This window comes from Phaethon aethereus, assembly GCF_964289735.1.
Source record: "Phaethon aethereus genome assembly, chromosome: 25".
Lineage (NCBI taxonomy): Eukaryota > Metazoa > Chordata > Aves > Phaethontiformes > Phaethontidae > Phaethon > Phaethon aethereus.
In genome coordinates, this window is record NC_138601.1 from 5,676,495 (window position 1) to 5,699,918 (window position 23,424).

The window sequence follows — 23,424 nt, forward strand, 5'->3', positions numbered from 1 at the left end:
CCCCTGGACGCAGCGCTTGTATGAACAGGGGCTCCTTCAGCCCTGGCGCTCGCTGGACTCTGCAAGCCCCCGCTTTTCTCTCTGCTTCCACGCTGGCGCTCGTGCTCTAGCTGCGAGCCGGCTGCCCCGGTGGGATGGGGCTGGTTCAGACTCCAGCACCGTCCCTGCAGGCTGCATGGATGCAGATGGCTTGAGCCACTTGGCTCTGTACCAAAGACAATATAGACATGGATGAGGTCTTTTCACGTGCTCAGTAGAAGACTCCAGAGGAGACATACCAAGCAGATGGTGTCATACTCTTTGGGGTGAAATGTTCAGGCTAGTTGGCAGGGCGAGAGGGGACCGTGTCTGAAGCGAGAGGGGGTCCAGCCGCCGCGGTGGTGGAGCGGGTCCCTCGGGAGCTCGGAACAGGCTGCGGTTGTTTGGCGTGACCAGCGGATTGGCTCTAGGACACAGCAGCTTTCCCGCTGCAGATAAGAGCTGGAGAAAGGGACATCTGCCTGGGGGCTTCTCGGCTCGGTGCAAGTCCATCCCTCGGTCTAAAGTGTCCCGCCTGTCCCCGAGCCCTCTCCGAAGGACAGCGTAGCCACGGCTTCACCGGGGGCCGGCTGTACGCAGCAGCAAGCGCCGGCTGCTTCAAAAACCTTTCAGGTTAAAGCCCACTTTGTTTGCACGCCCCTCTCCAGCGCACGCGTCGCCCCGTCCAGATGGTGATAAGGGCTTTGCTCTGGTTTGCGTTTGCCATTAAGGACACCTGCATCGTCTGTCAGGTTCCAGCCCGGATGAGGCCGAGCAGGCAGCCCTGCGCCCAAAGTGGTTTTTCGAGGGCTCTCTTCCAGCCCAGCCAGCCCGTCAGAGCTGGCGGCTCACGCTGCTGTTATTTACCGTTGCCCTTGGTATATGCTGTGCTGTGCGGTTTCCTAAACCCACATAAGTAAAAATAATCAAGTGCCTGTGATCAAAACAGCCTTGAGGCAGGGAGCTGAATGGGTCCCCAGTGCCTCTCCTTTGTGCATTTAGTCTGAGAAATGGAGTTGTCATAAAGGCTGTGGATGTCACCTTTGCAGGAAGGGGTGAAGTAGCAATAATCTTAACAGTAACTTTGCAGCAGCAGGGCTGAAACTGCAATTCAGAGCTGTCATCTCTTCTCCCATTTTCCAGACGGGAAAGCAGAGGCACAGAGAGGAGGAATTTGCCCAGGAGCCAGGTCTCCTGCGCTTTGGTCTTCCCTCCCCTCTGCCCAGAAAAGGGACCCCGGCTCTGTGGTACCCACCAGCGGGAAGCGTGGCTCCTGGGTGTCCCACGCGGCTCCAATCCTGCAGGGAAGCTTCTTGGCACCGTGGGGTGCAGAGACAGCCCAGGAGCTCATAAGCTTGCGCAGCGGCCAGCCCTCCCGGTCTTCACAGCGGCGCGTCGGGCACAGCCCGGCTGCGGCTGGGACTCTCCGTGCCCGCCCCCCCCCACCCCCCGTGTGGGGCAGCGAGGGCAGGCGGAGCCTTTCCTTTAGCTCCGTGGGTTTTGGGTGAGCATCCTCGGCACAGAAAACCCCCTCCCACCCCGCTGCCGCCTGCCTCGGGACACCAGACCCGGGGCATCGCGGCGGCGGGAGCTGCGGAGGGCAGACGGGGGTAGATGGGTGGGAGCAGCAGCGCTACAGGGAAAGGGGTTTTTTGCTGGTGAGCCCTTTGGCGAGGTTGTGCTCGGAGGGAGGGTCTGGTTTGGGCTCAGCCAAATCCACACGGCCCCATTTATCCCTTCCCTCCCTGGTGTCCGCGGTGGAGCCGCTCTGCCTGGACGGGCTCCCCCCTCGCAGCTCCCTGCCGCAAACCCACCGCTCAAACTGGGGTAACGTCTGGCCTGGTGGAGGGCGGGAAGTTTTCTGCGAGTTTTTTTAATCGATATTTCAGAATTTATCGGAATTTGAAGATATTGGTTTGCGCTACCAATGGTTAAAAAGTAGGAAAATGGAAAACTCTTAGTTAACAATTACCATTTTAACTTTGAAAGTCGTCAGTATCCTGCCCAGCAGCGCCGATCGGTGACCGCGCTCCAAATTACGTGTGACATCGCAGCTGAAGGGTAAAGTGCAGAAAACCCCTCCAGGGCCCTGTTTGTATTTTTTAATTTAAGCAGCAAATGCAAAGTTTTAGCACCTGCCTGGGCTGCAGGGAGCCTCTGCTGACGGCCATCCGTGGCTGCCGCCTCTGCAGAACAGCTTAACCAAATCACGGGGGGGTGGAAGATGGAAGCGTGGGGTGTTGCGGCGTCGCAAAGCGGGGAGGATGCAGAGGTCCGTCCCTGCTCAGGGCAGCCCCTGCCCACAGCCCGGCTTCCACAGGGATTTAAGCACGTCCTCAGAGTCACGAGGGCTCCGCGTGGCAGAGCCGGTCTCGAGTGGGCCAAAGGGGCCTGTGGAAGAGGGGTGAGCACAAAAAGAGAGTGGGGAAAGTGACGGTGAGTTGCAAATACAAGAGCATAAACATGTAAGCAGATATTTGTATGGTTGTTCTCTTTTTTCCCTAAGAAAATGTTTTTATTTGAAAACTACATGGCTGGATTTGTAGCCGGGAATGTTCGGACTTTCTTACATCTTTGTACAAGGGCCGTGTGTCGGCATCTTCCGCGCTCGCTGCAGGAGGCTGGCGGGGAGGACGCGCTCCGTTTTAATTACTTCCTAAGGGCAAAAGCCAACTCAGGTGCTAAGGGCAGCAGGGTGGCTCAGAAAACTACTCCGGTTTACCGTTCTTCTGTCTTCAGCAGGAAAGGAAGTCAGCGAGCCTCATTTTGTCTCCGTTGTGTGTAACACAAGCAATGTCTTTGTATCATTAATGTATTTGTATGACTGAGAAATTGCCACCGTCCTTGTTCTTTTTATTAAAGAAATGTTTGCAAAAAAAAAAAAAAAGTAGGCTAAAAAGATCTGCTTCCGTGTCTGCTCGTTTTCTCGGTGTTTCTGGACCGGCGCGACGCTCGGCAGTGTTCCGTGTGCCGCGGAGGAGCGAGGTTACTCGAGCTCAGCAGCTCCCAAACGACTTGCAGACCACCGGTAATCTGGAAGGCCCAACCCACGGCCCGCAGCTGGGCTGCGGAGCAATATTAAACGGAGAATTTACAACCTCCTCAGCTAAAAATGTGCAGAGGTGAACGTTGGGATGTCTCCATGCAACGCTGCAAGCTGAGGCGCGGAACCTGGGGCTCGAGGTTTGGGAGTCGCTGCCCGGAGGGGAGTTTTCTACCCCTGCCCTGGGGACGGCAGCGCTGGGGAAGAGCCCTCGGGCCCCCCCTGAGGGGGGCACCTCAGAAAGGAAAATAAAACGGCCTTGGCTTGGACGTCAGGCTTAACACGGCGACGCCTGGCTCAGACCCTCGCTCCCATTGCACCGGCGAGCTGGGATGGTGGGAGCTGACCGTGGGCATCCCCACGCGGGACGCGCAGCGGCCGTGGGCTGTGACCGCCGGCCGGGTGGGATCCTGCCCGTGGGGCCGGCTCGCCGCGGAGCGCTCCCCCTCCGGCGTGCGGCCATCTGCAGAGCTAAATCATTTCAGCTGTCAGAAAAGCTCATTTTTCCCAGTAGTGAAATGTTCAAAAAAAGAAACCGGGGGGTAGGGGGAACTCCAAACCTTTGATGCTTAAAAGATGAATTTCCCGGGAAGCGGCGGAGGAGCCCGCATTTGGCGAGCAAGGGGACGCCCCCCGCTCCCCGCGCGCAGCTCCGGGGTGGGGGGGGCCGGGGCAAACCCCCCAAACCCCGCCGGGGAGGGGCGAGATGGGGGGAGCGGCACCAAAGGGCGGCACCCAGAGCCCGCTTTGGTCGGGGGGGTGGAAGGGACCGGCACCGGGCGCTCCGGGGGAGCCGGTGCAAGGGGCCGGGGGGGAGCCGCAAGGATCCGTGCAAGGAGGAACCTTTCTGCAGCGAGCAGCCGAGCTCCCGCCGAGCCCGCCGGCCCCGGCTCTTCCGGCGGGGCCGGGAGGAGGAGCCGGTCCCGGGGAAGGTGACCCGGCGGCGGGCGGTGCGCCGGGCCATGGTGCTGCTGAGGCCGGCCGCACTCGTGACACTGATGAGAGCCGCAGGGGGCGGCGGGCGGCGGGCGGGGCTGTGTCCCCGCCAGCGCCGGGACCTCCCGGGGGTTTTGCACATCCCTTCGCTCTCCGCCACCCCCCAGGCACGGGGGTGCGCGGCCCCCCCGCGGCCGGCGATCGCCGCCAAGCAGCCGTTCCCGGTGGAGCTGAAGGCGGGGAAGAAATACGCCTGGTGCGCCTGCGGGCACAGCCGGCGCCAGGTCGGGCCGGGGACCGGGGGGCTGCGGGCCCCCCGCCGCCAGGGGGGACCAGGGGACCCCCCCGCTCCAGGGGAGGGCTTTGGGGGGGGGTGAAAGAGGTGCCGTCGCCCTCCCGGGTGCTCCCGCAGCACCCCCATTCCCGAGGGATGCGCTGGGCCGCGGACGGGGTGGGCAGAGCACAGGCGGGGGGTGGCGGAGGGGTCGCGGTCCCCCCGCTTTGTGCCCAGAGCGGGGGACAAACGGCGCGGCCCCCGGGCCAGCCAGGCCCCCCCAACACCCCCCCTTTACACCGCCCTCCCTTTGCTTCGCAGCCCTTCTGCGACGGCACCCACAAAACAGCCGCCCCGGGGCTCTCGCCGCTGCGCTTCACCCCTGAGGAGGACGAGACGGCCTTGCTGTGCGGGTGCAAACGCACCCGCTCCCCCCCGTACTGCGACGGCACCCACAAGGAGGAGGCGGTGCAGAGCGCCCAGCTCCCCGCGCAGCCCTGACACCCCGCAGCGACCTTCGGGCCTCTGGGGTATGGGAGGGAGTGGGGAGGAGATGCTCAGCTCCTACCCCAATTAGCCTAATTACCGAGCCCCGAGGGCTGCCACCAGCTGTAGAAAACCAGCCTCACCCCACCGTGGGGGCAGCGATTTTGCCTTCTGCCCCACTGGGGCCCTGCCAGGGATAACGAAGGCTCAGCGGCGGCTGGGGAGAAAAATAATCCGCTGGATAATGGGATTTTCGGGAGTGGTTTTGCGCTGCCGGAGCTGCGGGTGCCCGTCGGGCTGCGGGACGGAGGGACCCGGGCGGCTGCGTCTGTACAGGCGGGCGGCGGGAATGACGGTCTGCAGCATTTATTACATTTACAAAGCTGTATAGTCATACAAATGTGTAACCAATAACAATGTATGAATATCAGAATATATTACAAGACATTAAAACGTCGTACAGGATGCAAACATACAGAGCAATTTGGTTTGTACCATATAGGAAAAAACAGAAAACAAAACACCCCTCCCAAGAGCCCCACACAAACCCCAGACCGAGGCACTTCAGCTGCCTCCCTCAGTCCATTTTGGCCTATTTACAAGGAGAAAAGGGGTGTCGAAGTCGAGACAAACGGAGCCCCCCCGACACGCTTTGAGCCCCTCGTCCAGCCCCAGCCCGGGGATGGGGAAGAGAGAAACAAAAGGGGCCCCGTGGGGACCCTGCCCCAGCCCGGAGGGCAGCGGAGCCCGGGGCTGTGCTACAGCAGCGCGCCGCTGTCGAGTCCGTGATGGAGGTGCGGTACTTAAAGAAAAAATAATTAAAACCAATTTAAAAATACAATAACAACATCCCATGTTTCCTGACCTTTGGAGTCGGGCTGGTCATACAATTCCCGTGCCGCTTTCCTTTGGTTCTCACCGTGCCGTCGCGGGCGGCCGCAGCCGCTGCCTGGCCGTGGGGTGCCGTCCGGGCCCTGCAGGCACTTGCTTATTTTTTGTCATGTGTCCCCCTCCCCAGCAGGGGATGGAGAGAAACCCCTGGAGTCTGCGCTCCCCGGGGCTCATGTGCTTTTTTTTTTTTTTTGTCAATGTAGAAAGTTGGTCCCTTCCCCGGAGCACGTGGGGCAGCCGGTGCTGCCGGTGCCGCTCCGCTTGCGCCCAAAACACGGCAGCACCTTCCCACGCTCGCCCCTCACCGAAGCCTCCTGGCTAAAGGCACTGTAGTCTTATTTTTTTTATTTTATTTTTTTAAAAACCCAATGGGGGGGCAGGAGGAGAGGGTGGGAAGGATGGGGAGCGAGGGGACAAAAATAAATGCTCTGAACTGTGGCGCTGAAGCCGTGGAGGTGAGCGGGGAGCCCCGGAGCCGTTGGCACCCAGCGCTGCCCGCCTGCCCTGGGGAGGAGAAACCAATACTCGGGGGGGCTTGTGCTCCTACCCCCGCTACGGCCGGCCCTTCACCGCCAAGCTGCAAGCATAATTTTTTTAAGCTGGGGGGAAAAAAAAAAAAGAAAGAACGAACCTACTTACTGTGCATAAAGGGAAGTGTCTGTGTGAGGCTTTGCTAGATCGGAGCCTGAAACACCGTCCAGAGACCACACAGAGAAAGCAAAAAAAAGAAATGGAAACGTGCATGGCAAGGCAAAGCCGGCGGGCAATGCCGGCAAGTGATGCTCGATGCCGATAAATGGACCACTGGTCCCAGCCGGCCACAGGCACCATGTTATCAAGCCTGGTGCCAAAAAAACCACCCAAATAAACACAAAAAAGCAAAAAAATGCACGGCACGGTGGGACTGGGGGGCAGTTTTTGGCTTCTGTGCTTGGCCCTTACCTGTGCTTGGCCCTTACCTGTGCAGCCGGAGTCCCCGCTCACAGCCCCGTCTCGCTCCTGGCGGGCGCGAGGGGAGCGGGATGGGGAGGAGAGTGAAAAGCGTTAGAGAAAACGAGCAAGGAAGGTGGTGGCACCTGCGTGGCTCCCCGCTCCGGCATGCAGCTTACATAAGTTAAAACAAACAAACAAACAAAAAAATCATTTAAAAATATTCAACCACATTTATGTGTCTTATTTGCATTTTAAATTAATCTGGTCAATCAATAGAAAATAAGTATGTATAATTTTTTTTCTCCCTATGTACACATATATATTTATATATGTATATATATAATATATTTAGCTATATAAAACCCAGCCAGGAGTCCCGGTTTCCATGTTGTTTAGGTCAAGGCGGAGGCCGTGCTGCCATTGACAGTCGTTTTGCGGCACCGGCTGGCGGCTGGCGGCAGCGGGTGGCAGTTCGAGGTGCCGTTGAGCGCGGTGCCGGTGCCGGCAGGGCCGCTGCCGGCGGTGGAGCTGGGCGAGCCGTGGGACGGGGTGCCGGGGCTGGGCAGGGAGGAGGAGGTGGCGGGCAGCGTGGCGGGGCTGTGGGCTTTGTCGCTGACCGACTCGCACTCGGAAGCGCCGCTGGTGTTGGTGCACTCGGAGGTGGCCGGCTGCGACAGCTTGAGCCGCTTGCAGGCGGGTTGGACGCGGTATTTCAGCGGCAGGGGCCCGTTCTGCAAGCGGGAGAGGGGCAGACGCGTGGCACCCGGCACCCCGCGGCACCCGGCGGTGCCGGCACGGCACTGGCGCGCGCCGCATCGCTGGCCGCGCACGCTGGCGGCACGGCCGGGTGCCGGCCGCCGGCCCTCCCGCCTGCCCTGGAGAAAGGGGCAGAAAAGCACGTGCAGCCCCCCCGGCCTCCTAAAAATCACACCTGCAGCAAACGCCTTCGTAAGGAGGGGGCACTGGGGTTTCTTTGTTGAAGTGCTCCAATTTTTAAGCTTTTCAATTAATATTTTCACTTCCTACATTTTTCAATTTTTAAGTCCTTAAATTTTTAAGTTTTTCAGTGTTTAAGCTTTTTAATGCCTTTAGCCTCCTCCTAAAGGAGTGCTTTTCCAAGCTTTTCTCCAAGACAAGCTCCGGCGCCCCGGCAGGGAAGGAGGCAGCTCCGCTTACCCTCCTCCAGGGATAGATGTAGGCGATGTCCATCAGGGTGTAATACTCCTTCAGGGGCTCGTCTTCGTAGAGGACTTCCACCTGGCACAAGGGACAGCATCAGTCCCCCGGCACGGGGGCAGAGGTGCCGCCAGCCCCCCCGGAGCCGCTCATGGGGCATCGGGGCTTTGCCGTCCCCGAGCGCCTCTCCCAGAGCCGGGCACTGCCGGGGTCCTCGCCAGAAGCCGGAGCAAATTCCGAGTTCGCATGCACCGCGCCGTAAGGGACGGATCCTGCCGCGGCGCCCGCCCGCCGACGCAAAGCCTGGGCTGCCACGATATTCAGGAGCCGGCGAAGCGTGGCACGTTTGCAGCGGGGGATGCAACGCGGGACGGCCAAAATGGCATCGGCCCCTCTGAGCCCACCGGAGCACGCCGATAGCCGGGCGGTGAGCGCACCCCAGGCACCCCCTCACCTTGTACTTGCTGGGGACGTCCATCTTGTTGCGGAGGAACTTGGCCAGGTGCATGACGGTCATCGCGGCGGGACAGCGCAGGAACCGCACCCCGTTCTTCTGGGGACGCAGCGGGGGGGGGCCGGGGGGAGAGGCGTTGCTGAGAGTCCGCCGTGCAGTTAATGGGCAGTTCCCACCTCCTTCAGCAGGCGGTTCGGGGTGCCCCCCGTCCCCCCACACCCCAGGAGCCCGGGAGGCAGCAGGACAGGGAGGTCTCCGCGCCGTGGTCCCACCACACTCACCTTCTCCTTCTCCAGGTCCCCGTTCTCGACACTCCCTTTCTTCTCCTCTCTGCGGGGAGCAAAGCAAACACAGGAGAGAGTTTAGGGAGGAATAAAAAGGCAGAAAGAAAAAATGACCCAGCAGCAGGGCTGTCCCTGGAGGGGCTACAAGGGGAAACATCCAGTGACCTTCGGCCAAGCTCCGGCTCGGCCCCCCCTGACCGCACGCGAGCCCAAGTGGCTGCATTTCCAATCCAGGCACCGCAACCGCTGCCCGCGCTGCCGCCTTCCCCGTCTCCCTCGGAACCACGGCTGCGGACGCCGGTGACATCCTCGGAGGCCACTGCCCGGGGGACGGCGCTGCGGGGACCCCGCTGCCATAGCAAGCACCCCCAGAGGGTGGGGGGCAGGTGGGTTTTGGGTGCTCCTCTGTCTGTGCAAGCGCCCTGGAAGACGCGGAGCCCGAGCAGAGGCTGGGTCAGCCGTCACCACCTCAGCTCGCAGCTCCATCTCCGCAGCGGGAGGGGAGGGCGAGAGTTTATTCACAACCACAAACCCAGGCAGAGGCTCGGGAGCAGCCGGAAAATGGTACCTTGAGCCTTCATAAAACTCTATGGACAGGCTGACGATCTCATCGTCCGTCAGGTTCCCCTTGTCCTGCTCGGAGACTTCCCCGCGATCTTCGTTAGACCCGTTGGGAACTGCGGGAGCAGAGGGAGGGAGAGGCTGAGCCGTTGAGAGGGGCACAGACAGGGCGAGGGGGGTCCCGGGGGGTCCCGGGCTGGCACTCACCCTCTGCCATGGGGTAGGCTGCGTAGAAGTCGCGCCGCCTCTTCATCTCATCTGGAGGAGAAGGGAGGAGGAAGGTGAGGGGGGAAAATAGTCACACCGAGGGGCAGATGGGTGCAAAGAGAGGGGAGCCAGAGGAAGCCCCGGATCGCCGAGCGCCTGCTCCCCGCCGGCAGCTCCAGCACGAGCTGTCTGGTGCAGGCGGACCCGTGGGAGAGCAGCGGCTTTAGCGAGGGCAGCCAAGTCGTACCAGTAAAACCCTCGGAGCGGCTGCAAATCCGCTGCTGTGAGAACGCCTTTATGGCGGCTCGACTGTCCTCAGTCTTTCCACACCCTCAGACCCCCACCCTTTTCCCCCGAGGACGGGCAGGCGCTCGGAGAGCAAACCCACGGCTGCCGCTCCCAGCGTCGCTTTTCGCGGTTCCCCCCAGCAGCAGCCCCCGGCTGCCGGAGCGCGGCGTGGGCACTATCCGGACGGACCGTGGGCACTATCCGGACGGACCGTGGGCACTATCCGGACAGACCGTGGGCACTATCCGCACAGACCGTGGTGGGGTCCGAGCACGCCGCGCCTTTTCCTGCCATCCCCGTTACAGGGGCGGGGGCGTGCGTGGGCGGCGCGGGATTCGGGGGACCGGTTTCACTTCTGGGTGGGAGTGAGTCACAAACAACCCCAAAGCCACACGATTACAACCGCCCGCGGCTGTACCTTTGAAAAGCCCCGGGACCAGTTTGTACACTATGTCCTGTAGGGTTTTGTCCGACCTGGGGGAAAAGAAACAGGAAAAGAGAAAGAAACAGGAAAAGAGGGAGAAAGGCGCCGGGCTGGGGAGCAGTTTGCTCCCCTGCGCTGCTGAAAGCTGCCCTGCACCCCGTGCCCGAACGCCGCTTCCCCCCACCTCGCTCCCGGGGAACGCCCAGCACAAAGCCCCAACTCCCCGTCCCACGGCGATGCCACAAGCCTGTCCCGCAGGCAAACCCCACCGCGAAGGGTTAACTCGGGAAAAAGAAAGAAAACCGTTCCAGAAATCCTTGTAATTGCTAGGGATGGTGACTGCAGGATTTTGGGGCCAGGAGCCGTTTCAGTAGTCAAAATGATTACAAAAACACACTGAGAACTTAAAAAAAAAAATAATCTGAGATCAGCAAATGTTTCTACAAGTTTTAATTTGCATCTAATTTTATTTTTGGACTCAGCTGCAGTTCAGGGCTCAGGCTTTGATTTCCCCCGGTGGTAAGGACGGCAGGACAGCGTCCGCTGCCAGCTTGTTATACAGGAAAGCAAAGCGGACTCCCGGAAAGCTGAACATCTCAAGGCAGGATTCTCTAAAGCGCTCGAGGAGCTGGGGGAGCTTTAGTCCCACCCTCAGCACGGAGCAGGAAACGGGATTTTGCTGGAAGGCTTGGGCTCGGGACCCTGCAGGCAGGGCATCTGGCACAATTTAAACCCAGCAGCTCAGCTGAATAAAAAACTCTAAAAACTGAGTGGGACTGGTGAAAAGTAAATTATATCTGCAATTATTTCCATTTTAATAATAAGTCCTTTATTTTAAGGAAAAACAAATGACCGTACCCTATATTATTTTTAGCCTAGCAACGTCTTTCATCCCTAATTCCTCAGTGATGTCACTCTGGTTCACGAGGCCCCGCTGTGATTTTATTTATAATACATACCCAGAGAATTTGCTTTATAATTTACAGCAAGCTAATGAAAAAGCAACCTCAGCTGCTTGATTGGCAGCTTAATTACCAGCCGGTCGCTGCTCTTGCATGAGTCAACCCCGTTCAGCCCAGCTCGGTGGTGCTGGGTGGGGGCCGGGGTGCCACGGTGGCCACTACCCGCGGCACCGTCCGGCTTTGGTTTGGGAAGCAAAGGGGGAAAGCAAACCCCTCATCGGTGCAGAGAGTTTCCTACAGCACCACGTCTGGATCAGGCCCCCGTCACCTGCGGCAGCGCCTCTGCCCGCGTGTGCCCCACATTTCCCCCCGCCGGCACTGCGAAGGCACCGCGCTGCCACGACAGCCGGGGCTCGGAGCCGCCGGCGCAGGCTGCTGGCGTGCGCGGTGCCCGTCTGTGGCGCGGGCGGCTGTGTATCCGTCTCTGCACGCAGGCAGGGATGTTTTGGCGAGGGAGCCGTGGGAGCCGGAGTGTAAATATTTCATAGTGAACCAGGAGAAAAAAAAAAAAAAAAGGCGGAAAAAGTGTTACTACAGAAACGGATTTACGTGGAGGAGGCTAAAAAAAAAGGAGGCTAAAAAAAAAGCTGAGTGATGTATTGCAGCCTTTCATGGTTTCTATGCCAACCACCTGCAGAGCCAATTCCACAACTGACGGAACGTGTCTGGCTTTCCCCAGCCAGGCGCGGGGCCGGGGCAGAGCCGGCACGCAGGCACTGCCGCCGCGGCCAGGCACCCTCTCACCTGCGTCGCCGCGAGCCCACCCCGGCGCTGCCACGCCGGCGCTGTCCCCACGAGGGACAGAGCAGGGGCTCGGAAAGCACAGACGGTCGCAGGTTAAACGGCACCCGCGGGGCGCGGGGACGGAGGGATGGATGTCTGCGGTCCGGGATGCGCAGGGATGGGCACAGGGCAGCCCCTGCTCCGGCTGGCACAGAGGAGATGTCCCCGAGTCCAGTCCCTTCCATGGTGGCTTTTCCCACCATCCCCACTCCCTTTCCAGCCGGAGGGCACCCCAAATCCCCACTGCTGTGGGGTTACGGGGTCAGGAGCAGAGCGGTTTCGTGCCGCAAGAGATGCAACTGGTGCCTGTCCATCGCGCGCCTGGGCTGGCCGCAGCGCGGCACAGGCTGCCCCGACGCGGGGCCCGGGCTCGGTGCCACACAGGGACATGGCGTGTGGGGAGCCCCCAAAGCTCACCTGATGCTGAGGAGGGGTCTGGTTTTGTGCACTTGGACATCACACATGGGGCAGTATTTGTTCGTCTCCAGGTAGCGAACGATGCAGGTTTTGCAGACTGTGGGGAGAGACTCAGCGTGAGCAGACGGACGGACGGACAGACGGAGGAGGGCGCGGACCCCCCTGTGCCCGCCTGGCAAAGCGCCCCGCACCCCTGCGCCGGTTCGGGGCCGGGACCCCTGCTCGCCGGCCCCGGTCTGGCCCCGTCCACGACCCCGCAGCTCCATGCGGCAGCAACGCCTGACGCAGGATGGGTTTGGGCACTGCGGGCGGGTCTCGGTGAGGCACGGCCACCCTTCCCGGGGCTCGGGGCACCCTTGGGTGCAGCGCGGCCCTGGCCGGGGGCCCAGGACACTCACAGGAGTGCAGACACTCCACGATGGTGGTGGCGTCTATGAAGTAGCCGCCGCACAAGGCGCACATCAGGTGGGGGTTCAGCTCGGTGATCTTTATCCTGGTGGTCCTGTGCATTTTGGAGCAGCGCCGCGGCGGATCCTCCCTGCGGGGAAACACCCGGGGCCCCTCTTAATGGCCGCGTCGTGCAAGGACAGGACCTGCGGGACCCACTTCACCCTTTAACGAACCCACCCATGGCAGGGTGGGGGTGCCTGGTGCTCCCCGTGACGTGCCACACTTGGCTCCCAGAGCACTGGGACCCACACCCCGCCAGCACCGGGGGTGCACAAGCGGCACCCACACTCCTCCCCACGCAGCCCCCGGCCCAGGGCACTGCCCAGCTCCCTCCGCGGCACGTGGGCATCTTCCCGGGGGTCCCCGCCATGCTGAGACACCCCTGAGCGGGGACAAATCTCCCCCGTTAGCCAGCCCCTTGCCTGCCGCTCCCCGGGCTGTGTACACGCACACACACACGTGCACAGCACACACACACACAAAGCCTATTTTCGTTTTGTGCGGTGGAAAAGGCATTTTCAGCCCCTGCCTCGCAGTTTCTATAGAAACTCCCGAGTCCGGTGTTGGCCACCTGCCCGCGGCCAGGAGCACCCCCAGCACCTGCGCGCGTGGGTGCGCGCGGCCGGGTGTGCACGTGGGGCACGGGCAGTGTCCCCCGGCGCGGGGCGCAGACGCGGGGGAATCGCCGCCTGCCCGCTCCGGCGATTCCACGTTTACAACGGGAGACGGCAGAGCCGGGGCCCGAAATCGCTGCAGTTTTATTGTTTCCATGGCAACCCCGATACTTGGAGAGGAGCCAGAATATTATTACAACCATCCGAGGCGAGGGAGAGAGGGGAGAAGAAACCCTGGGTTTGTGTAAACGAGCGTGGGCGCGATGGCAGCACGCGGGTGCGCCGACAGCGACACCCATACGCATCCACACCCTCACCCACACACAGGGACACACGCACACGTGTGTGTACACACATACTACATGTACACACACATATCCCCTACATGCACACAGGCAGACGTACACACGCGCACCCCTGTACACACGGTACAGGCGCTCGCACGGGGCCAGGTGTGGAGCGGTGTCACCGGCCGCCTGACACAGGGCCAGGCCCTTTGCAGACACCCCATAGCCGACAACCAGACAACGGCCGAGACAACAACCGAAGGCACAACGGCTGGGGTGCGCCGAGGCAGCAAACGGGGTGCACGTGTGCGTGCGTGCACAGGGCTGCGTGTGCGAGGCGGCGTGTGTGTGTGCAGGCGTGCGCGCTCGGGGCTGTGCACGCAGCGGTGCGTGCAGGTGTGTTTGTACAACGCCGGGTCCGTGCCAGGCTCCGGCCCTGGGGAAGGGAAGCCGCACCGCGCTCCCGCTCGCTCCCTGCGGAGCTTCTCCCGGGCTCCAGTCTGGGTCTCTCACCTCGTTCAGCCGCTGTGGAGTCCCTGGAGGCCGGTGTGCAGGGACGGGGACACCACGGGGATGGGGACAGGGATGGAGCTGCTGCAGGGGTGGGGACACCATGGGGATGGGGACACCATGGGGATGGGGACAGGAATGGAGCCACTGCAGGGATGGAGACACCACAGGGACAGGTACGGGGATGGAGCCACTGCAGGGATGGAGACACCACAGGGACAGGTACGGGGATGGAGCCACTGCAGGGATGGGGATGCCATAGGGATGGGGATCATGAGGACACCCCTGTGCTGGAGGGGCGGGGGTCAAGCTGAACCCCAGGGTCTCCTTGCAGAGAGGGGGCCGGGGGGGCACCAGGGTGTTTGAGGAAGTCCTAGCCCACCCCCGGGCTCAGGTCTCACCCCTGGGCATCACCTGGGCGGGCACCCAGGGGGGCCCTGCACCTTGCTGCCCCCGGGTCTTGGTGCCCTCAGCCCTCAGCAGCCCACAGGTGATGGGGGGCCACTGCCAGGCTCCCCCCGGCTGGGATAATACCTGGGGAGGGGCGCGGTCCCCAGCCCTGGGCTCCCGCACCGACCCCCCGCCAGGGGACCGGGCAGTTCCACCGGGTACCGGCAGCCCACGCCGAGCCGCAGGACCCACGGCTGCATTTTGGGTGGATTTTGCTGCTTTTGGTGCTCGCAGCCGCCAATGGCGGCCCAGGTCTCCGCGGGAGGGGGGAGCCTGAGCCACCGGCGCAAACCGGTTCTAATAAACCGGGTGATAACAACCGCGATTTCCTGCCGCGGGGGTGAACAAAGCCCCGGACCCCCCCGGCCCCCGGCCCGCCCCGCCGCCGGCCGCAGCGCCGGCCCCGCCGGAGCCCTCGGGGCCGCCCCGTCCCCGCCGCCGGCAGCCGGCTCCCCCCGCACCCCCGGCCCCAACTTTCGGGGTCTTTTGTCTCCCTGGGCGGTGGCCCGGCACGGTGCGGCCCCCCTCCTCCCGACACCCGCCATCCCGGACCAGGCACGGGTGGGGAAGGACATTTCAAAGTCACCGGCAACTTGGACCCGACCGGCCGCCCCCTCCCCGTGGGACCCGGGGGAGCGGCGAGCGCGGGTGCCGGGAAATAAACCGGGACGGCTCCCCCCGGCACTGCCCGCGCTCGCGCACGGCGGCCACGGGCCCCCACGCACCGGGAACACGACGAAAAGGCACCGGAGCCTGAGCTCGCGCCCCCCGATAGCGCCGGCCGCCCCGACGGGACCCCCCGCCCTTCCCGGGGTGCGGGACGCGGGCACCGGCCGCTACCCAGGAGCGAAACAGCAGGAAGCACCGCGGGGCACACGGACACGCGTGCCCACACACCCGTGCACGCACAAGGACACACCCCCCCCACCCCTGTTCCCGCGGCAGGACGTGTCCGCGCGGCAAGCGCGCGGTGCGTGACACCCGCCTGGCATAGGCGCACGGGCACGGACACGCGATGGGCACGGACACGCGATGGGCACAGACACGCGTGACCCCGCGCTGTGCCCCGGGAGTCCCCGGCTGCGGTCCCTGGGGACGGGAGACGATGTGGGGCCGGCTGTGGAGCAGCCCCGGTGAACCCGGGGCGCTCCCGGTGTCCCCCAGCCCTTTGTACTCGGGGCCGGCTGACAGCCCGGCCCGGCCCCTCCGCCCGCCCCGGGGGGGCTCCCGCCACCGCCCCTCCCCGGCCGAACCGCACTGCCCCGCTCCACGCCGGGCTCGGGGCGGGGGGCGGCGGCGGCGGCCGGGGCTGTCAGGGCTCCGTAGCCCCTCGGCGGTGCCCGCCGTGGGCCGAGGGGGTCACGGTCCCCTCGGGCAGGCTCGGGGCCGCGGCACAAAGCGGGGGGAGGCGGCGGCCATCGGCCATCTTGAACGCGGAGAGAAAAGGGCGCGGGGGGGGGGCGGCGGCGGGGCCCGGTGGCGGCAGGGGGGGCCCGGGGCCGCGTCCCTACCTGGTGGCGGCGGCAGCGGCGGCCCCGCGGCCCCTCCGCTCCCGCCGGTCGGCGCGGCTCGGCTCGGCGCGGCGGCGGGGCTGCGGCCGGGGCCCTTTTTTCTCTCGCTCGGTTTTTTTTTTTTCTCTTTCTTTTTTTTTTCCCTCCTTCCTCCTCCTTTTTTATTTTTTTTCCTCCTTTTTTTTTTATTTTTTTCCCTCCTCCAGTCGCCGCCAGGCCCCGCCCCGCCTCACGTGACCTCATTCCTTTGGGGTGTTGCGGAGGAGGGGAGTGAGGGGCCGAGATTGCGCCCCCCCCCGCTGCCCCGCCCCGATACGGCCCCCCCTCACCCCCCGGCACCGCCTCGGGGGACACCGCCGCGCCGGTGCCCCGCTGCTTCCACCTCCCCCCGCCGCGCCCCCCCCGTTGTGATCAGGGAGGAAAGGAGAGCGCCCTAAAAGCCGCAGGAACGGGCCCAAAATCCCAGCCGGGGCGGCGATGCCGGTGGCAGCCCCGCTAAGGGGTCCCGGTCCTCCCCCGTCACCGCGGCACTGCTCGGGTGGTACCCCGGGACCCCCCCGCCAGCGCTGAGGCCGTTCTCGGCTCCAAATGTGGGGAGTTCCCACCCGGGAGGCGACGCGGGGCATCCCCGGGCCCGCGGGCCGGGGTCCGGTGCCTGCCGGTGCTCCGCGGCGGGAGGGGAAAGCAAAAGGGAAGGGAAAGAAATGGAAGGGAAAAAAAATAGAGGGAAATTAGAGAAAGCAAGGGGAAAATGGAAAAGCAGGGAAGAAAAGAAAAAGAAGGAATAGGAAGAAAGGAAAGAAAAAAGGCAGGAAGAAAGGAAACAAGCAGAGGAAGAAGGAAAAGAAGGCAGGATGAAGGGAAGGAGAGGGAAAAAAGGAAAAAGCGGGAAAGAAAGAAAAGGGGGAAGAAGGGGAGGGCAGGGGAGCGGAGCGGGCGGCTCACAGCGCCGCTTTCCCCCGCGCGGCCGGTCCCACGGCCGGACGGGATCCGTCACGGCGGGCCCGGCCCCGCTCGGAGAGAAGGGGCAGCTTGAGGGGAGCTCACGGGGGATGTCGGGGGGTGCGGGCAGCCGGGGCGCCTACGCGTGTGGGCAGCCGCTCCCCCTGCTCGCCGCCCCGCAGCCCCGCTCCAGCGCGTCGGAAGACGACGGACGTCCCCGCTGCCCCGCGCGTGCCCGCGGCTATCCCCCTCGTCGCGTGCGTCCGGCCCGGGCTCGGACTTCCGTACCCGCCGGTGTCCCCGTTATTCGGCGGGGAGCAGCGCCCACGCGCGTTTCCTCTCGGCCCACACGGTTGCGGCCGTGTGATTAATGCCTCGCCCGGTGTCCCGTATTGGTGCCCGGTGCCGGTACTCGGTGCCGGTACTCGGTGCCGGTACTCGGTGCCGGTACTCGGTGCCGGTACTCGGTGCCGGTGGGCGCAGCCTCGCGGGCGCTCCCGGGATGCTCTGCCTGAGTGCAGCGGACGCGGAGGTGGAAACCAGTGCGGTCTCTGTGGCGCAATCGGTTAGCGCGTTCGGCTGTTAACCGAAAGGTTGGTGGTTCGAGCCCACCCAGGGACGGTGCCGTCCGTTTTATCTCGCTTTTCCCTCCCCCGCCCCGGCTTTTTCCAGGGCCTGGTCGAGGGAGATGCCGAGGTTGGACACAGCGAGCGGGCGGCATGCGGAGGTATCCAGCGTGGGGCCCCCGTGGGGCTGGCAGGGTGGGTTTTCACTGTGCAAAAGAGCTGCAGAGCGCTTTGGTGAGACTCTTCCCGCTCTGTCGGGCCTATCTTTGCTCGCAGGACCGGGCTGAGCTGGGAGGGGGTGAAGGGGCAGGATAGCCGGTGGCCCTGGTGCTCCCCGTGGGCTCACAGCTCTCTCCAAGGCTCCGGGCAAGGGGGAAACCAGCCCCCAGTGTGTGCCAGAACACAAACATTTCTGCTCAGCCTGCGGTCCCCGCTGTGCCACAGTTTCTCCCATAAGCGAAAAGACATGTTGGGATATTAAAAACGGAGCAGAGACTTGAAAGCCTGTCTCCATCCAGAGTCCCTATTTTGCCTTAAAAAAAAGCTGAAGGGGGTCCAAAATCTGCATTGCTGAAGTTCCTGTCTCTTACAAAGTCTTGTAAAATCTATTTATGTTCCCCGCTTGCCCCAATTTTATTTTCATACCAGAAATAATGAAGTTTATGTTTTGATGCATGGCATAAAGCCACGCCAGGAAGATCCCCGTTGTTTCAAAAGCCCAGGGCCACAAAATACTCCCATGGCCAGCAGTGCCAGGGCTGGGGAAGCGGTGGGGCTCTCCAGGCCAGGGAGAGGGACTGCTGCTGCCTTCCTGATCCGAGAGCATGAGCCTGACAGGAAAGTGAAGAGAGAAGTGGTGCCCGGCGGGGATCACTTCCCCGCTGCCACCCAAGACAGCCAGCGCTGCTGAAATCTGCGTGTGGAGCTATTCCCATCTGGCTCTGCTGCTCCTTCTCTCCCTGGCATGTGGAGTGTTCCTGCCAGACAGAATGTGGCCTCCGACTTCATTCCTGCGAAAGACCTTTTACAATGGAAAATACTTTAAAAATACAACTGCCATGGAACGGGCTGTGCCTCTGGGGCTTGGTCCCGGGACGGATGAACAGCCCCTGCACGGGTCGGAGGTTTTCATTGAAACCAGGCAGGCTGATCTGTTGTGCATTTGAGAGCGTTTCCAAACACATGGATCTCTTTCCCTTTGGCACAACATCACTCCCCTAAATTAAACATTTAATCCTGTCTCCTCCAGGAGAGAGGAGAGCTGGCGAGCGGGGATGGGGAAGAAAATCCAATACTCTGCAGAGCGCAAATCCCCCTTTCAATTGCTCTCTAAATAAAAATACCCTCGCAGCGACTTGCCAGGCCCCTTCCCTTCCCTGGGATGTGCCGTGACTTGCTGCTTTACAGACTGACTTTATTGTGCCAGCACTTTCCAAAGAGATTTTTTTTTTTATTCTGAGGAGACCCCCTGTCCCTGGACCCGCAGGACGAGTTTAGGGTTTTGCCCGTGGGTCCCAGAGGTGCAAAAGTGGATGGTGCGTGTGCGAGGCCTGACAAACACCAGGGCTCTGTGTGGTGGGCCGGTGCGGGATGGGTTTCCTGGAGTTTGTAGTTAAATTCAGCCAGGTTCGACCAACTTTTCCGAAGTGCCCCGACAGGGCCGCATAGGGACGAGCTGGTGGGAGATACCACTGGGCAGGTCCCAGCCCCGACACCCTGCGGCAATCCCGGCCTCGCCACGGGCACGCCAGGCACGGTCACGCCGGGCATGGGCACACGGGTGCTGCACAGGGGCTGCGGCCTCGGGGACCCCCAGCGCCACCGAGTGATGGGATCACCGTACCCGCCTGCCACCTCTGCAGTGCCGCCGCATGTCCCTCGAGCTGCGCCATGCCCCCATGGGCATATCCAGCTGTGCCATGCCCTGCATGTCCCTCCAGCTGTGCCATGCCCCCGCATGCACATTCAGCTGCGCACCACGATGGATCCAGCTGTGCGAGCCCCGCCCCTCCAGCTGCGTTCCAGCCCCGCCCCGCGCAGTCGGCCCGCGCAGTCCGCCGCCGTCCCGTCATGCCCCGCTCACTATGACTCTTCATTTTTCTCCCCCTCCCTCAACTCCGCCGCAACCAATCAGCTCCGCCCCGCCGAGCCGAATCACCAATGGCGAGCGGAGGTTCGCCGGGGGGCCTCGGTGGCCGCCAATGGGAAGAGGCGGGGGGCGGGAGCAGCGGCGCGGCGGGGTCGTGTGCGGTGCGGCCGGAGCGGCGGTGCGGGGTCTGGTGGTGTCTGTGCAGCCGGCGCCATGGTGAGCGCCGGGACGGGGCCGGGGGCAGCCCGGGGCAGGAGATGGGCCCGGCAGGACGAGGCCCGCGGGTGCCCGGGCGGCGCGGGGGAGGCGGGTGGGCTGGAGGCCTTTCCCGTCCCCGTGGTGGGGTGTGCCTCAGGCCGGGGGGCGCGGGCAGCAGCCGCTGTGGGGTGGCCTCTAACAATGGAAGAATTAAAGCCAAAACCGCGAGGGAGAGCGGTGATGGCTTCTCCCCGCTGCTCCCGGGGTGGCGACGGCTGCCGGCGCTGGGCTGGGGCCGCAGGGCTAGGCCAGGCGCAGGGGGTCCTGAGGTGCAGGAGGCCCCTCCAGCCTCACCAAGGCACCGGGGCGGGAGGCGCGCCGCGAACCGCTGCCCGCAGCCCCGGCGGTACCTGCTGTCCTTCTGTTTTCCAGTCTATTATGTCCTATAACGGCGGGGCCGTAATGGCCATGAAGGGGAAGAACTGTGTAGCCATTGCTGCGGACCGGCGGTTTGGAATTCAAGCGCAGACGGTGACCACAGACTTCCAGAAGATTTTCCCTATGGGAGAAAGACTGTATATTGGATTGGCAGGACTGGCCACGGACGTGCAGACGGTGTAAGTGAGACTACTGCCCGCCTCTGTGTTCCTGTACAGAGCCTATAAGAGGCGTATTTACAATAAATACTAAGTGGCAGCTTATACTGAGCACAAAGGTCTTTGCTTATTTGGGGAGCGGGTGCCAGCACTTCTTTTCTTGGTCCTCCCTTCACTGGGAGATTTTTAAGTAAAACTGCATGTGATTTAAGACTGCATCACTACTAAGACTTAATGACTTCAGGTATAAAAGGAGCGGCATTTGGAATATCTACCTGCCTCAGGCATGCGTCTGTATCTGTCAGCGTCCAGTAGAACAGTTCGGACCTGGGTGAAGATGAAAAAGGAACCTACGTCTGCTTTAATGTTGATTTTCATCTCTTGCAGTGCCCAGAGACTGAAGTTCAGGCTGAATCTCTATGAGCTGAAGGAAGGCAGGCAGATCAAACCTCAGACTTTTATGAGCATGGTTTCCAATCTGCTCTATGAGAGACGGTAACTGTCAAACAACAGAGTCACTGTTTACATGTCAGTGAAGGCTGTGGTTGTTGGAGTTGATCTGATTCTAGAGAGGTGGGAGGCTGAGTAGGGCTCCTGTAAAGACTGCTTTGTAGCATGGCAAAAGAAGACTTTAGTGGCAATGTTATCTTCAACCTCCTTGCAAAATAACATGGAGCATTGTTAAAATAATCCTGCAGCAGTACAAGTTTTTTCTGTTTCTTTGCCATGCTAAAACCATTGGAGGGTGCTTCTAGGTTGACCTGAAAGGTCCCCCACCAAAAGCACCTGTGGGATGTTTTCCTCATATAGGTATTAGTGTGGGATGTGGAACTGCGTCAAGGTGGTTGGACTGCTCTATCCAATGTTGTTCTTCACAGGTTTGGGCCTTACTACACAGAACCAGTCATTGCTGGGCTGGACCCCGTAACACACGAACCTTTCATCTGCTCTCTAGACCTGATTGGCTGCCCGATGATAACCGATGACTTTGTGGTCAGCGGCACCTGCTCCGAGCAGATGTACGGCATGTGCGAGTCTCTCTGGGAGCCCGAGATGGTGAGTGAGGTAGTCAGGCTCAGCTCTGATTCTTGGATTCAGCCTCCTGCTTGTTAACTGGAGAGCGTGAGATACACGGGTTGGATGAAAAGCTCTGTCCTTTGGTACTTCCTAAGGGAGCTCAGGACAACAAAGCTTATAGCAGCCTGCAGGATGATACTTTGGGTTTTGAACAAAATCCAATGAGTTGAATATTCAATTTTTACACCAACTAAAAATAGCTTCTGTTCCTCAGGAACCCGATCACCTCTTCGAAACAATCTCGCAGGCCATGTTGAATGCAGTGGACAGAGATGCCATATCTGGAATGGGCGTGGTAGTACACATAATGTAAGTGCTGCTCTCTTCCCCTGCAGAACAGAGGTAGAATTTAACAAGCTGCATGTTAAAATCAGTTAAGGCATTGGCTTCCAGGGTATCCCTAATCTACTCCCTTCCAGCAGCATCCTAAGTAACGTTTTGTCCATTTTAGGAGTTCTATTTCTCATGGCTGCTCTCTGTTGCAGTTCATGGCTGTTGCTAGAACTGCAGGAGCTATGCGAAATTAATCCTAGAGTTAGACTCTTGCTGCATAGGGATTCCCTAGCAGCATTCCCATTGGTATTTAGGAGTGTGACTCCTCACATCTGGGTAGCACTGGCCAGGAGGATGCTTTTTGCCACAGCTGGGTGATACATTAACGTCTGAAGCAGCTTATGTTGCTCGTGGAGCCGTTTCCCTGCACTGCTGATCACTGAACCTACTACAGCTCCTCCAAGGTGAAGCAGCAGGAGGATGGGGTTTACTCGGTTGGAATGGCCACCTTCAAGTTCAGATGATCCTGCCTGCACTAGCAAACAAACTACCTATGCACACCGCAACTCCTAATGAAGGGACAATCTGTATGCAGGTATTAAATGCAGACTTACTAATAGTCTTCTCTCTTTCCCCCTATAGTGAAAAAGACAAGATCACCACCAGGACCCTGAAAGCTCGCATGGACTAGCCCAGCACATCTGCTCATGTGTTTCACATCCCACTCTGCTTGTAACTTTTTTAAATAAAACTCTCTATTATAGTGAACTTTCCTTTTCTTGAGTCTGAACGCTAGGATTAAGTTCTCATGTCTAAAGCTATCAGAAGGACCTTGGGTTTTACACAGTAGCAGAGCTTACTTTTCTCTCTGAGCCACCTATACTGATCTCCCTCAGTACACCCATATGAGTGAGTGACCGAGCTTCAGCTGCGCCCCCGGGAGTCAGCAGCATCTCCTTCAGTGAGTATGGCAGTATTAACTTTTTGTGTCAGATCTAATTTGTTCTCACACCCAGGACTTGGTAAAATCAGTTCTTACGTTAAAAAAAAAAAAAAAAGAAAAATCTTACGGGCACATATAAAAGGACTTTTCCATTTGTGATTAATATAGGACTTAAAATGACCACATACCTCATGGAGTAACCGCTGATGATCAGAACACTTTAAAGAGGACAGCAGTAAGGAACAGATGTACACAAAGTTTTAATTTTATTTTTCTCTGGTTGGAGACTCATCTTGTAACATGCATGCATTTCAAAACAGTAACAGTGTCTCAAACTGCTCCTAGCAAACAGACAAGCACAGAGGACTTAAAATTCCTATTTAAAAAACAGCAGTGAAAAAACCTAGAATGCTTTTTTTTGTTTTAGATTAAACTTAATTTATTCACATTTTTTCAGTTGCACTGATTAGCCCTGCCCACCCTTGTGACCTCTGTGTAATACGCTCACTTGACACAACTCAATCCAGCTGCATTTAGCACTGTGCAGCTAAACAAAGACCAGCACAACTTCCGAGTGGTGAAAACTGAAACCACTAAAAATGATGGATGACCAGCAGTTGGTTCCCCGAGCTTTGCCATCGCTATTACACAAGATAGATACTCATTTCAAAGAGCAAGGAAAATCAGTAGTGGCTAATACGGATACTGGAGAATGGCTCTGCAGAAGTAGGGGAAGTTAACAGGCAAACCTGAAATGGGGCATTAAGACACAGATGGGAGA

General features: G+C 60.5%; 3 protein-coding genes across 3 annotated transcripts; 2 read left to right on the forward strand and 1 right to left on the reverse strand.

The window, feature by feature from the left end:
• Positions 1-3,421: 3,421 nt before the first annotated feature.
• CISD3 (CDGSH iron sulfur domain 3) lies at positions 3,422-4,874 on the forward strand. Its single transcript, XM_082010611.1, has 2 exons — positions 3,422-4,281; positions 4,593-4,874. The coding sequence occupies exons 1-2, from the start codon at positions 4,024-4,026 to the stop codon at positions 4,770-4,772; spliced, it is 438 nt and encodes a 145-aa protein (XP_081866737.1). The 5' UTR covers positions 3,422-4,023; the 3' UTR covers positions 4,773-4,874.
• A 2,099-nt stretch (positions 4,875-6,973) lies between these two features.
• PCGF2 (polycomb group ring finger 2) lies at positions 6,974-12,647 on the reverse strand (the record flags this gene model as incomplete). The annotated part of the gene is made up of 9 exons (XM_082010661.1): positions 6,974-7,312; positions 7,758-7,838; positions 8,212-8,310; positions 8,493-8,541; positions 9,064-9,172; positions 9,264-9,314; positions 9,970-10,025; positions 12,138-12,234; positions 12,536-12,647. 9 exons carry the CDS (start codon positions 12,645-12,647, stop codon positions 6,974-6,976), a joined length of 993 nt encoding a protein of 330 aa, XP_081866787.1.
• Positions 12,648-19,424: 6,777 nt separating this feature from the next.
• PSMB3 (proteasome 20S subunit beta 3) lies at positions 19,425-22,973 on the forward strand (the record flags this gene model as incomplete). The annotated part of the gene is made up of 6 exons (XM_082010548.1): positions 19,425-19,772; positions 20,187-20,371; positions 20,738-20,845; positions 21,229-21,406; positions 21,642-21,736; positions 22,343-22,973. 6 exons carry the CDS (start codon positions 19,425-19,427, stop codon positions 22,389-22,391), a joined length of 963 nt encoding a protein of 320 aa, XP_081866674.1. The 3' UTR covers positions 22,392-22,973.
• Between the last annotated feature and the right edge of the window lie 451 nt (positions 22,974-23,424).